Source organism: Lathyrus oleraceus, chromosome 2, assembly GCF_024323335.1.
Source record: "Lathyrus oleraceus cultivar Zhongwan6 chromosome 2, CAAS_Psat_ZW6_1.0, whole genome shotgun sequence".
Taxonomy (NCBI): Eukaryota; Viridiplantae; Streptophyta; class Magnoliopsida; order Fabales; family Fabaceae; genus Lathyrus; species Lathyrus oleraceus.
Window position 1 is genome coordinate 452,119,387 of NC_066580.1, and position 13,262 is coordinate 452,132,648.

Consider the following 13,262-nt stretch of genomic DNA (forward strand, 5'->3'; position numbering starts at 1 on the left):
AGAACTTAAAAAGAAACTTTTGGGCTTCTTTTGTCTGAGCACTTCAACCTTTTAGATCTCATGCTTGAGGGGCTTATGTACATCTCGGAAAATTAATTGACCAACCGAGGTATGAGACAGATGAAGCCTATTTGAACACTTGAGTTCTTTGAGGTCAAGTTGGTACGATAATCGAGCATAGTAGGGTTAACATATCGGATATGAAGAGTCAAACAAATAGGAAGAGGGGGGATTGATACCTATAAATAGGAGGATGTTTGAAGGGAAAAGGGGACAAGCGAAAACGAGAAAAACACACATAACAGACACTCCAACCATTCATTTTAGACTCTTCGTGACTTAGAATAAGGAAGTCAACCTTTTAATATTTTTTAGCAAGAATACCGGGTGCTAGAACAAGTCACAATAATGCACATAGAGGATGCTAGTGATGCACATAGAGGATGGTAGTGAAATATCAAGATTCTTCTGTGATTAATGTGTTAGATGAAATCTTTTATATTCATCTATTACACCAAAGAATCATATGTGGGCTTTCCTTTACTCTTTCCAAAGAATAGATTACCACGAGCATTCTACACTTGTAACAAATATTTAATGACAAAATTGTTCTCTTACATTTTATTATAATCAAAACCAAAACAAAGAATATTTTTGATTCAATAAAATTGACGTAGCTCATATGACTCTCTCAACAAAAAAAAAGCTTGGGGAACAAGTGTTTTGGACAAGATCAAGCCCAACTCATCATAAGAAATGATCACACCCTAGAGGAATATCATCCTACCATATACCATGTTATGGACATGCCCTATAGGCACCCAGAAGCATGTCCAGAGATCCAATTTGAACCACATGATAAATAAAGATCACAATGTCTAAACTCTTGACACTTTTCAAACAACTTCTATTAATTTGATATTCAGAATATTTATTTATTATTTCAACTGTTATTTCTTTCTGTTTATAACTTTATATAATATACTAATTCAGGGAAAAAATTATGGAAAAAAAAATAAGATTAATATCTTATACTCCCTTGAGATGATAGATGACTTCATCGTTTCATTATCTATGATCTCTTAGACGGTTTGATTTTTGTGTTGACCTTTCTTTCTCTTGTTTATTTCGGACATACCAAACTTTAATGTTGTATTTGTATTGTAAGTTAGTACATTCTAGGAATAGTATAACAAAACGTCATAATTTTCATTTAATATTATATGATAAGTTATATTTGTTTGCATCAGATCCACCAAGAACGCTGCTTTGTGAGACATTTCCTTCCTCTTTCTTTGGATTGTCGTACGTGATGGGACTCATTCGAACCTCAAAACATAGCACCACCTCCTCTCTTCTACCCAAATCCAAATCATCATTTTCAACTCCCACTCATTCTTCCTCTCAAACCATGAAGTGAGTTCAACTTGTGTTTTTTTCTTTCTTTCTTTGTGTTTATTGATCTATAATTTTTGCTTTTCAATTTTATTTTTATTGGAAACATGTTTAGTTGAATTTTTGCTTAACTACATCACCTCCTTTGTAAACCTTGTATAGTTGTATCGTTAGAACAAGAACTATTGATTCCTAACTCAAACTGATTCTATTCTGTTATGTAGTTATATCCTAGGTTATGTCTAATACTAGTTATTTTCTGTTTTTAGTTACTGGAAACCTAAAAAATGAGTGTCTGTGTTTGAAACTGACACCAAGACTAGTGTATACGTTTTAGTTTATTCATTTTTCAAATCATTGTAAGTCACTAGTGACTGTCTCGTGTTTTTGGTATCCGTGCCTCATAGCTTCTTTACCTTCCTTTTGATCATATACAATGAATTGCATACCTTCCTTTTGATTATATACAATGAATTGCATATATAGTCTTACCAAGATATTTATTTTCCAAATTTAACAGAACTACAATTAAGATTTATGGCGTATCTCTTTCGCTCATTCTCATCAACCTAGCTGCTATTATGGAGCGAGCCGACGAGAATCTTCTTCCGTCTGTCTACAAAGAAGTTAGCGAAGCATTCAATGCAGGACCGTCTGATTTAGGATACCTCACGTTCATACGGAACTTTGTTCAAGGACTGTCATCGCCTCTAGCTGGTATACTTGTTATTAACTATGATAGACCAACAATTCTTGCTATGGGAACTTTCTGTTGGGCTTTATCAACTGCTGCTGTGGGTGCTTGTCACGATTTTATGCAGGTTGCGTTTTGGAGAGCGATAAACGGATTTGGTTTGGCCATTGTGATTCCTGCGTTGCAGTCTTTTATTGCAGATAGCTATAGGGAAGGAGTGAGAGGAGCTGGATTTGGATTGCTAAGCCTTATTGGTAATGTAGGGGGGATTGGAGGTGGTGTTATGGCTACTGTCATGGCTGGTCAGACGTTTTGGGGAATACAAGGATGGAGATGTGCCTTTGTTTTGATGGCGAGTTTGAGCGCATTGATTGGAACCCTTGTTTTGCTATACGTGGATGATCCGAAAAAAAGACTTTCCCCCACTCAAGATGCTAGTGATAGTTCAGAAAGGTAAGGAAGAACTTTTTACATCATACCTTACAGCGTTGTAAAGTTCAGGAAAACTGATAAATAGGGTGTCTCCTATGTTCACGTAGTCAGTAGCTCAACACCGTACCATCTGGTAAGGGTTCAAATGTTGTGCAAGATTTTCCGGTGTTGAGCTGATGACTAGTGAATATAGGATATCGCTTACTATTGTGAACAAACAACTGAATGATTATATCTCTTTGATTTGTAATTGTTGGCAAATCAACTTTGTGTGTCAGCAGGGGTGATTCTATCTATAATGGCAATGCTAGTGTGACATCAGTTTGGAGGCACTCTTGGGCAGCCACTAAATCTGTGATCAAAGTTCAAACATTTCAAATAATTGTCTTACAAGGCATCATTGGGTCACTACCATGGACTGCCATGGTGTTCTTCACAATGTGGTTCGAACTAATCGGTGAGCATGAAGCCTTTTTCTGTACATTTACATGCTATGCTAATTTGCAAGATTGTATTCTGAGGGACGTCTTTGAGGGCGTGCAAGGCGGGTTACCGGACAGGGATCCAAAATTTGGCACTGTTGAATCATAGTTAAATAGAGCCTCATAAAATACTTGTCATGGTTAAATCGTGACAGAATAGGGTATCTATTTGTTTTGCCTAAGTTAAACGGTGGCTAACCTACACAGGGCCTCCAAAAACTTAAGATGACACTGATCACTAGCAACATCTTTAATACAAGAGCTTAAATTTTGGAAATGATTCTAAAATGTGTTTGTAATATGAATCCTTTTATATCTACTTGCTTGACACAGTGAATTGGCTCACTATGCAGGTTTTGATAACAACACTTCAGCAACTCTCCTCAGTCTTTTTGCTGTTGGATGTGCACTAGGATCGTTCATAGGAGGATCAATAGCTGATCGATTGTCACAAACCTATCCATATTCAGGTCGAATCATGTGTGCGCAATTCAGCGCATTTATGGGCATTCCGTTCTCATGGTTTCTTCTAAGGATGATACCTCAATCAGTGACTAGTTTTCTTACATTTTCGGTCACGCTCTTTTTTATGGGACTAACTATAAGCTGGAATGCTACGGCTGCAAATGGACCTATGTTTGCCGAGGTAGTTCCGGTAAAACACAGGACAATGATTTATGCATTTGATAGAGCTTTTGAAGGCTCATTCTCTTCTGTTGCAGCTCCTTTGGTTGGCATTCTTGCAGAGAAAATGTTTGGCTACGATTCGAAATCTGTTGATCCCATCAAAGGATCTTCACCCGAGGCTCTTGCCTTGTCAAAGGGACTTCTTTCAATGATGGCAGTTCCTTTTGGATTGTGTTGCTTGTGCTACACGCCGCTGTATTTTATATTTAAGAAGGACCGCGAAAATGCAAGAATGCAAGCCATCAAAGAAGAGGAGATGATGTGAGACGCTAACTAGGAATGGCAGTTCGCACGAATGGAAATCTTGCTTATGACTTGGCTGGCACTCATATAGAGTTCAAATCACGGCAGTAAACATGGTTTCCATCACGAGGTGAGGCTGATAAATGAACTTGTTCTGAGGAACTATTTCACAGGGAAAATTACACTCGCCTCCCAAGTTTTAGATTGACATTTGACACTGACTTTCTTTATTTTTGCATTTGAGTAACACACTCTTCTCTTGTACATACTCTCACGTTATGCTCAGCTTTGTATTATGGCATGGTTTGTATCAAGATAAGAGTACCCAAATTTGACCTGTTGAATGTTGCCTTTTATTTGGCTTCTACGTGACGATGTACATATCACCTGAATTAATTTGGTATTTTGTCTGTTGCATTTTAAAGCAAGTTGACTTGGTTAAATATTTTGTTACCCAAATTTCATGTTACGGTGATACTTCTTCAGCTGTTGTCATATAAAAAAGGATTGAAAATACCTTAATAAACTCAAATATGTATCAAATTGGTTTTTGGCATAAAAAAGGATTGAAACACTTCATATTATCCAAACCATCTAGTTTTTATTTATTTTTAATTTCTTATGCACTTTAAGTATGATTAGGACACCACGTGAAAATACAAAATGTTTTAAGTTTTTGAGGATGCATCTCTGGACTCACCTTGAGTAAAGTAAATAGAATTTTGACTTGACGTTAAAAAACTATGGACATGCATCTTTGTAAATATTTCGAAGATGCATCTCCAGATGGTATTTGTTCTTATACGTGCTAGAACCCTTCTTCTTCCTCATTTCTAAAAAAAACACTAAAAAAATTGTCAAACTCTCTCAACTTACATTCTCTCAAAATCAAGTAACCAAGTTCAAGCTTCTTCCATCAACATCAAGTTCATCAAAGACATCATTCAACACTGAAGTAAACTCTCAATTGGTGGTTTTTTTTTAATTTTTGTATAAATGAGTATAAACTGATGATTTAGATAAGAAATGAGTATACATTGCATGAATGATGATTTATATATACTGTAAAATTTGTTTGATTGTCACTGCTAAGGCTGATGAGCCAGTGTCACCTCAGACATTTGGATGAGGCTTTGTAGAGTTGTTACTGTTGCCTATGTACCCGAACCATATTGTCAGATATATTTGGGACGGTTAGGTAAAATTAGTTTGATTCATTCTTTTTAAATTACGCTTATTATTATATTACAAGTTTCTGACATAGATTTATTTTTCTACAGGACCGTGATCCGCTGAAGTTTATTAACCATGGGCGAAAGATTACTGGCTTACCCTAGCTGAATGACGAGTGGTTTCAGGTTGTCTTGTCCCTATCTGGGATGAAGGACTTGTGCACGATCCATTATGTTACAGTCAATCATGGGATGCTTAATGAATTCGTGGAGAGATGGAACACCGAGACCTCGTCATTTCATCTACCGTTTGGCAAGATGTCTATTACACTCGACGATATGTCGTATTTACTGCATCTTTTGATCAGAGAGGAACTTCCAGATCATGGGAGGGTTAGCAAAGACGAGACATTCGAGTTAATGGTAAACTATTTGGGAGTTGATCCAGAGGCTGCCACAAGGGAATTGAAAAAAACCATAGGGGCTCATGCTAGATTTGAATTCCTGAAAAAGATATATACATAGGAGATAGCAGAGCAGGCTAGAGGTGATGACGAGCAGGTGGGACTCCATAAAGCGTATGCTATGAGAACATATATTCTATATTTGATTGGCACTGCGATTTTTATGGACAAGAGTGCCACTTATGTGGATGTCGTCGATCTACAGTACTTCGAGGACTTTGAGCGGATCCATAAGTACAGTTGAAGGGCCGTTTGTTTGATCTACTTGTACTCGAAGTTATCATAGGATTGTAGATGGAAAACGAAGGAGGTCATAGGTAGCATCAAACTACTGACGGTAATATTTATTGGTCTTTTAATATTTCTATGTCATTTTCATTACATTTTTGCAATGTCTTTAATGATAATTCGTGTGTTCCAACACTTTTTCAGGCTTTGATCTTCCAGCACTTTCCGCACATCTCCGTCTGGTCATGTGTATCGACCTATACTGAGGATATGTCGCTTGCTTCTGCATTTGCCTCACTTAGAAGGAATCAGGTGATATAGTTATTTAGAGTCTATCTTGATCATTTGGTTGCTGAGGATATGCACATTAACAACTATGTCGATCACCATGAGACAGCCATTTAACGACATAATTAGGATGGTTGACTTGCGGCCAACGTCTCACATTTTCTCATCTGTATGAGCGCGTCATACGGCAGTTCGACTACACTCAGACTATTCTCAAACACTTTATTGTCTCCGCTCCTCCTACTATGATACGTAGAGATATGAATGTCATGTCTGATGATTATCTTAGTTATCTAGAATCGGAGGAGGCACAAAATACCATAGCTGAGAGCGAATGGAGTTATGTCGACAGGTACATCAGGTAGTTCTTCAGGGTGTCACATTTGTATATCGTGCGGGTTACTCCATGAGATTCACCGAGGTCGGGTCATCAAGAGACACTAGAGGATGAGCAAACACAGTTAAATCATGTTTATGATGTCCTGCCTAGATGTCGTCGCATTGTGGAGATTACGCAGGCAGACATTGATAGAGGTATCTTCCTTAATGGATCTGAGATGAGATAGTTCCTAGATGTCATTATGATGGACGCACGAGAGACACTGATGTACCGAAGACAGCGTCGGAGGATGGGGGGTAGAGGAGCCCGATGAGCACAAGGAGCCCGAGGAGCTATAGTCCAACATACGCAATAGAAAATATTAATTGTACTTTGAATTTATTATGGATTGTATCTTATTTTTATTTCTTTCTATTTTATCGTGTATTTCTACTTCATCTATATGTCATTTTTTGACCATCTGAATTTATATATGTCATTTTTTTTCATATTGATTGTATGGTTTAGTGATCATCACATAACAGGGTCCTTAAACATTTATAAATCGTCATTTTCATCTGAATAACCATAAATCAAACATAACATGTACTATTCTGATAGGTTACGGGAATGCATCTCCGTAAATCCTAAACGGAGATGCATCTATGAAATAATAATCGTGTAAAATAGACCAATAAACCTTTCATAGAGGGATGCATGGGAGTGTGTTTTGAAATATACAAAATTACATTAAAAGTCATTTAAATTATTGTTGTGTAACAAATTGGTCCTTTGAATTTTTCTTTTAACAATCATTTAAGTTATCAATCGTGTGCACCATTATTTTTTTTAACGGAGTGAATGTATTAATTGTGGAAACAATTATTTTGAGTGGTGTGAAAATGATGAAGTATAATTAGAGATACAATAATCACACATTTCTAAATGTTAAAAATGTGAGAAAATGATAATAAAAATCATTCTAAAGGATCAAATTGTTTAAAAAAATACTTCAAAAATCTCTGGTATAATTTTACCTTTGAAATATAAGAGATGTATCTTCGGATCAAACAATGTACTTCAGAAAATGTATCTCTAAAATCTTCTATCACATAGAACGGGATAAAAAATTCCCAAATTTGGAACCCAACTAGTGGATAAAGTAATCAACCTAACTCATCTGATTGAAAAGAATTATTTGTGATTTTCGACATTGACTCTCTAAACTTTCATTAAGAACATGATTCACAATAAAATTACCCCTACAACCTCCATTGAAAGAGGTTTTGCAGCATGTCCTTCTCTTTGGATGGACAACTTGTGTAAATGATTTCTATATAATTAGAGACAACACATTTGAGAGAGAGGAGGTTTACAATTTGTTACATGGGAAGAATATGGTGAAGAAGATAGACGATAACTTCAGGGATGAATGTTATAGTCAGTTGGTCAGAAAGTTCCACAGCCACATCAAATAGCTTTTTGTCAATAACTTCAGTGATGAATGTTATAGTCAGCTGGCCATACAATTCCTCAGTCACATCAAATTTTATCCCACTAACATTAAATGATTAAATTGAATTTGTGATTTAAAACTCACAATATACACATTATGTGATACATTTGTATTTGTGATTTAAACCCACGGTAATATACACATTAGGTGATAAATTTGTATTTTTGATTAACCCCACAATATAATAATCTCAATGAAAATTCATTGTTTAGCCTCATGCTAAAAAAGTTCTCATTTTAACCTCAATCACAGTTTTAAATGAAGCTTTTCTCCAAATGCAAAATAAACAGCTAACAGAATACACATTTTGTATGGTCACACCTCATTAAGGAATCACAAACCAAGTCATCGATCTACCTTGTTCTCAAAAAGATTAAAAGCATTTATTCCCAAAGTATGCTTTGGATTTGGGAGTGAAAGAAATATGCAAAAATCAACATAAAATGCAAAGAGACAAAACAAATATTGACCGCTGAACCCATTTTTGATTGTTTAGAATAGTACGTCAACATTGCACAAAAGATACATTCAACATTCCTCCACTTGTTTGGCTTTTAGATGCGTTTGGTGGTCTAAGGAACTTGATGCTCCCTCCACCCAGAAAAATAACATACTGACGAAAGTAAAATGCAATTTTGATAAATAAATTTTACAAACCAGGGGCCATCAAAGCATTGATTATATTTCAAACAGGGCTTGGAAGTTGTTGAGCATGGTTTACATACAGCGTGGGAAAAAGGTTTGCCCCACATACCCACCAGACATTGCCCTCCTCACATTAGATTCAAACATCTTTGGGTTATCTCTCAACACGGCAGCTGCATCATGATTCAGGGGATCCTCGTAATTTGGCTCCTGCATATGATTAGAAGATTAGATTTTATAGATTTCAAATATCAACCATGATACTTCAAAAAACAGAGCCATACCGTAAAGAGATGATACAAGCCATAGATAACAGTGTTTATATTCAGGACAGGTTTCCAGTCTTCTCTTAAGATGTTGAGACAGACGTTCCCTTCCAAATCAATATTTGGATGGTAGACCTGCAAATACAATATGCAGGGACAAATAAATTCACAACATTGTAACAGAATATGAAAGCAATGCCGCAAATACCCAAAAGCATGATCTGTAGTTAAATATATAATGAAAACTCCATCCTACCTTTGTCTTGCACTTCACCTTGGGTGCTTCATGTGGATAGATGGGAGACACATGGAAGGAAAACAAAAAAGTGCCACCTCTGTAACAAAGAATACAACAGTGGTAATTAATGAGATTTCCTCTGGTTTTCTTCATTTTGAGGGTGACGGAAAATAATATAAATCCTACTAGATTTTACATATAATTTAGCATTTAAAGATAAAAGCAAAACAAACAAATAAACATAAGATGAAGACAGCATAGGGGCATCAAGGCCTTAAACAAGAGTCGATTATAAAAGGTAAACTACAAGCAGATAATTTCGAACAGATAAAGTGGAAAGTTCCTTACAGGTAATATCCATCATCAGGTCGAATTAAAACTTCGAAGTTCATGAGGTCATCTTTGCCATTGGGGAATTGCATGGTACAAGATTTTGGTAGATTCAGCTCACTGATATCTGAGGTTGTAACATCCACAGTTAAAAAACTTGTATAACAAAATAAATTGGCGGAAACTATACATCAAACAAAGGTTTAAAAAAGACAAGAAATGTCTCAAAGCAGTAACTAAAAACACTCCAGCTCGAGATATCATATCATAGTCCAACTAGTGAACTTAAAAACTCTTTACAAGATAGCAGTCCACATGTCTGCAGAAAGTATGTAGATATTAATAATATCAAGCTGACTAATGGTCACTCAGATGAATTTCTAGTTCATCCAGAAATAAGTTCCCTTCCATGAAAAAACACTAATAAAATGCAGAGAAAATTATTGAGAATAAATTCATTATTCTCAAGATAAAATTCTTTAAGAATAGGGAAAATATATAACCACCCAGAGAAAGAAAAAGAGCAATAATATGGTTTTCCCACCCCAGAGTTAATTCACTTTACAATTAAGCTATACTCCAAGCGAAAAAAAAAAACATTCAAAACTCAAGGCCACCAGAATAGAAGAAATTCAGATAAAGGAATCATTATTTGCTTCTCCAATTTTATTTTGTCATAAACTCTAAGAATACATTGTTTCGATTTTAAAATCCTTCAACAACAAAACCTCTCTAGTCCATATCATCCACAAAGTAAGTGGAGAACCTACGGTAGATTTTCACAATAAATTATTCAACCCTAACTAATTCATCTCCCTGATTCTTACTACCAAAATCTCAATTGTCCCCTCTTATCTCTACCACATTTATTTTTGTGCCTTGTCCAAAATAATAATAAAACAAGTTATATTTGTATTCCAAACATTAACCCATCTGATGCAATGCTATTAATGGGTGATGGTGGTTCATGACAAGAGGCCTAAAATTCAAAATAACAATATGGCAGATGAGATTGCAGACTATAGCAGAAGTATGAAAGTTTCTATAGAAGTATATATACACAAAAGGTAGGCACAGAAACCTGCAGAATTTAACAAAATAGAAAAGAACTAATAACCTTCAAGAACAATAAACTAGAAAGAAGACAGACACAGAATAAATATACATAAATAGGACAAAGATGAGAAGGAAAAAGAGACATAGACAGTGATCAAAACTCAAAAATATGAAATTGAAGAAAACGGGTAATCAAAACTCAAAAACATGAAATTGAAGAAAAAGGGTGAAGGGAATAGAATGGGTCAATCATTGAAGATCTGCTGTTAACTGAAGAATGAGTCGTTTGCTAGAGATGGTAGACATGTGGGATGGGAGCAGGTGAGTTTGAGCATTTGAGGTAAGAGAAAAGGCATGTGAATGAGAATAAACAGAAACAACCTGCACGTGAGTAGAGGAAGGGATTTGGGTCTGAGTTAGGGTTTAACGTGTCACTGGGCTTTTTTTCCAGGACAATATAGTTTAAAATAAGTTACCAATGTCCATTTTCCAAGGTGATTTAGCCTCTATTTCCTCCATGGCTCCCAGAACTGTCATATGCCTGCCATATAGATAGTGTCCACCATAGGCCACAATGTGAAAGACGTCACTCCATGGCCATATATGGAGTTTAGTCAAAAACCTTTCCATGCCTTACCGCAATGGTGTCACCTATGACAACACTAAGTTGACTGATGTAACTTGATTCAAAGAAACTGAAGTTAATTATAGTTCACTAATAGTGGCAGATAAAATGTAGATTCTAACTCCCTTCTTTGAAAAAAGGAGCAAATAATTCAACTTGCAAAACAGCTGCGACATTACAAAATGCAATAAGATGTATGACATACAGTATGAAGAAATGTTCGCTTCAAAACTTAACTACACTATGTAATTGTTGTCTATCATTTTCATTCTATATAAACCAAAATCTTTGGCATCCAAAGCATCGAACCCATAAATCTTATCATCTGAAGTCAAATTAAACAACTAATATATTCATGACCTTTACCTCTGGCTTTAATTCTTACCCTCATCCACTAGAGTCACACCCCAAGGCCCAACAAAATCCCTGCCCTGGCATCCACACATTAACCTATACTTTTCCTCTTCCCTCTCAGTTACCCTTTTCAAATATATTCTTCTGTGGGTAGGGGTAAGTGCCACACAAATTTTACAGAATGAAAAACACCCTAAAATAATTTAATAAGAAAACCTTTGTGAAGACGCAACTCGCCAGCACTTTGCTTCTTGACAGGTACTCCATTACTGGTATTTTCTGCAAGTTCTCTTTGCTTTTCCTTTACTTTAAATAGTTTAATCATATTCCTACAACAAACACATCAACTCCAGCATTAGAACACTTCACAGAGAAAAAAAGATTCACAATATCCATACAATAAGAACAGCAAGCAAGTCAAAATAAAAACACAAAAAAAATATATATCTCCCCTATTAAAACAAAAAATCGGCTTAATCTCAACCAAACACATTATTATGATAGTTAAAACTACGTCATAGCTTATGCATTCAAATTCAAACAGCAATTCTCTCAGAATAAAATCTTCTTTATGCAGCAACAAATATTCACAAACCTAACATTAAAAAAAATAGCTACTTTATACGTTTAACTTAACCCTAGTCTACCAAAAACCATATCAAACAATCCATACAAATTAGAATCATAGACAAGAACAAGATCGCGGCTGGTCGCACTGATTCAAGAAAAAGACACCACGATCTAACAGCGCAAAAAGCAAATCCACGGTCGAAACGATGGGATGAAACACGAAAATAAAATTGAATTAGAGATAAATCATGAATTAGGTTGAAATTGTTAGAAAAGAAGAAACCCTAGAAAGCGATCGAGAAATCTCAGGGAATAAGATTAGCGTGAAAGAAACGAACCTGGGTTGAGAGCTAAGCTATGCGGTCTCCTCTAAAAACCAAACCAATTGGGTTTATTTTATATTGAGTCACGAAATTCCTTTCTATCTCTCTCCCTTCTATATATATATATATATATATATATATATATATATATATATATATATATATATATATATATATATATATATATATATAATTTTGTTACATATCACCTAAAATATCGACTATTTTATTTAAATAATCTATTTTTAAAAAAGAAAATTAAAATAATTTACTTTTTAGATTAATTCTCAAACTACTTCATTTTTAAAAAAAATATTAATACGTAGGTAGCTGACGAATTGGCGCTTACCCTTAATTTTAAAGAGGAGACGTCAATTGAATTGGCTATAGCACGTGAGACTGTCAATCCAATTGACGCATGTGTAGAAAATGAGAGGAGGCACCAATTGGTCTGACTCCTCTGTGTATTTGTTTTTGTTTTTTTTTTTTGTATAAATAGAGGTGTTATGTGATATTTTTCCACATCTTTTTTCATTATATTGCAAACATGAATTGTCTTCGTCGCCGCTATGAAAAATTGATTTATTCGAGAGACAAGCCTCTGATGGAGATGCTCTTCTGGAACATATGTCGTTTCGAGCAACTACGTAGTGACTTGGTTCGTTGGTTAGACGTAAACATACATGAAGGTGAAAAAATTAGAAGTATTGAGAGACTCGATGTCGTGCGTGGATCGGTGCTAGTTAAAAATGATAAGGATGTTAGGAAAGTGATGTTTTGATCAAATGATATCAGTTTGATTATTGTAAGCAGTTAGAAATATTGTTTTTAAACGTTGTGGTTAAGTATTTTTATCTATTTTGATATTTTTGTGTTGTTTATTCAGACCTGTTCGATTTTAAGTGTGTTTAAGTTGGAGTGATGTTTGTTGTTAA

The 13,262-nt window shown here is 35.3% G+C and overlaps 2 protein-coding genes across 6 annotated transcripts; one reads left to right on the forward strand and one right to left on the reverse strand.

Moving 5' to 3' along the window:
• Positions 1-1,023: 1,023 nt before the first annotated feature.
• On the forward strand, positions 1,024-4,378 carry LOC127120285 (uncharacterized). Of its 3 annotated transcripts, none has more exons than XM_051050695.1 (5): positions 1,024-1,163; positions 1,251-1,416; positions 1,916-2,542; positions 2,803-2,978; positions 3,357-4,378. In XM_051050695.1, exons 1-5 carry the CDS (start codon positions 1,148-1,150, stop codon positions 3,953-3,955), a joined length of 1,584 nt encoding a protein of 527 aa, XP_050906652.1. In that variant the 5' UTR covers positions 1,024-1,147; the 3' UTR covers positions 3,956-4,378. The 3 variants fall into 3 exon arrangements, with proteins under 3 accessions (XP_050906652.1, XP_050906654.1, XP_050906651.1); XM_051050697.1 differs by having other exon boundaries at positions 1,073-1,089; XM_051050694.1 differs by having other exon boundaries at positions 1,125-1,416.
• Positions 4,379-8,385: 4,007 nt separating this feature from the next.
• LOC127120286 (NEDD8-conjugating enzyme Ubc12) lies at positions 8,386-12,439 on the reverse strand. Of its 3 annotated transcripts, none has more exons than XM_051050699.1 (6): positions 12,343-12,439; positions 11,651-11,763; positions 9,418-9,526; positions 9,088-9,166; positions 8,850-8,966; positions 8,386-8,775 (listed from the first exon to the last, which is right to left on the reverse strand). In XM_051050699.1, the coding sequence occupies exons 2-6, from the start codon at positions 11,757-11,759 to the stop codon at positions 8,638-8,640; spliced, it is 552 nt and encodes a 183-aa protein (XP_050906656.1). In that variant the 5' UTR covers positions 11,760-11,763; positions 12,343-12,439; the 3' UTR covers positions 8,386-8,637. The 3 variants fall into 3 exon arrangements, with proteins under 3 accessions (XP_050906656.1, XP_050906657.1, XP_050906655.1); XM_051050700.1 differs by lacking the exon at positions 12,343-12,439 and adding an exon at positions 12,288-12,310; XM_051050698.1 differs by lacking the exon at positions 12,343-12,439 and adding an exon at positions 12,108-12,142.
• Between the last annotated feature and the right edge of the window lie 823 nt (positions 12,440-13,262).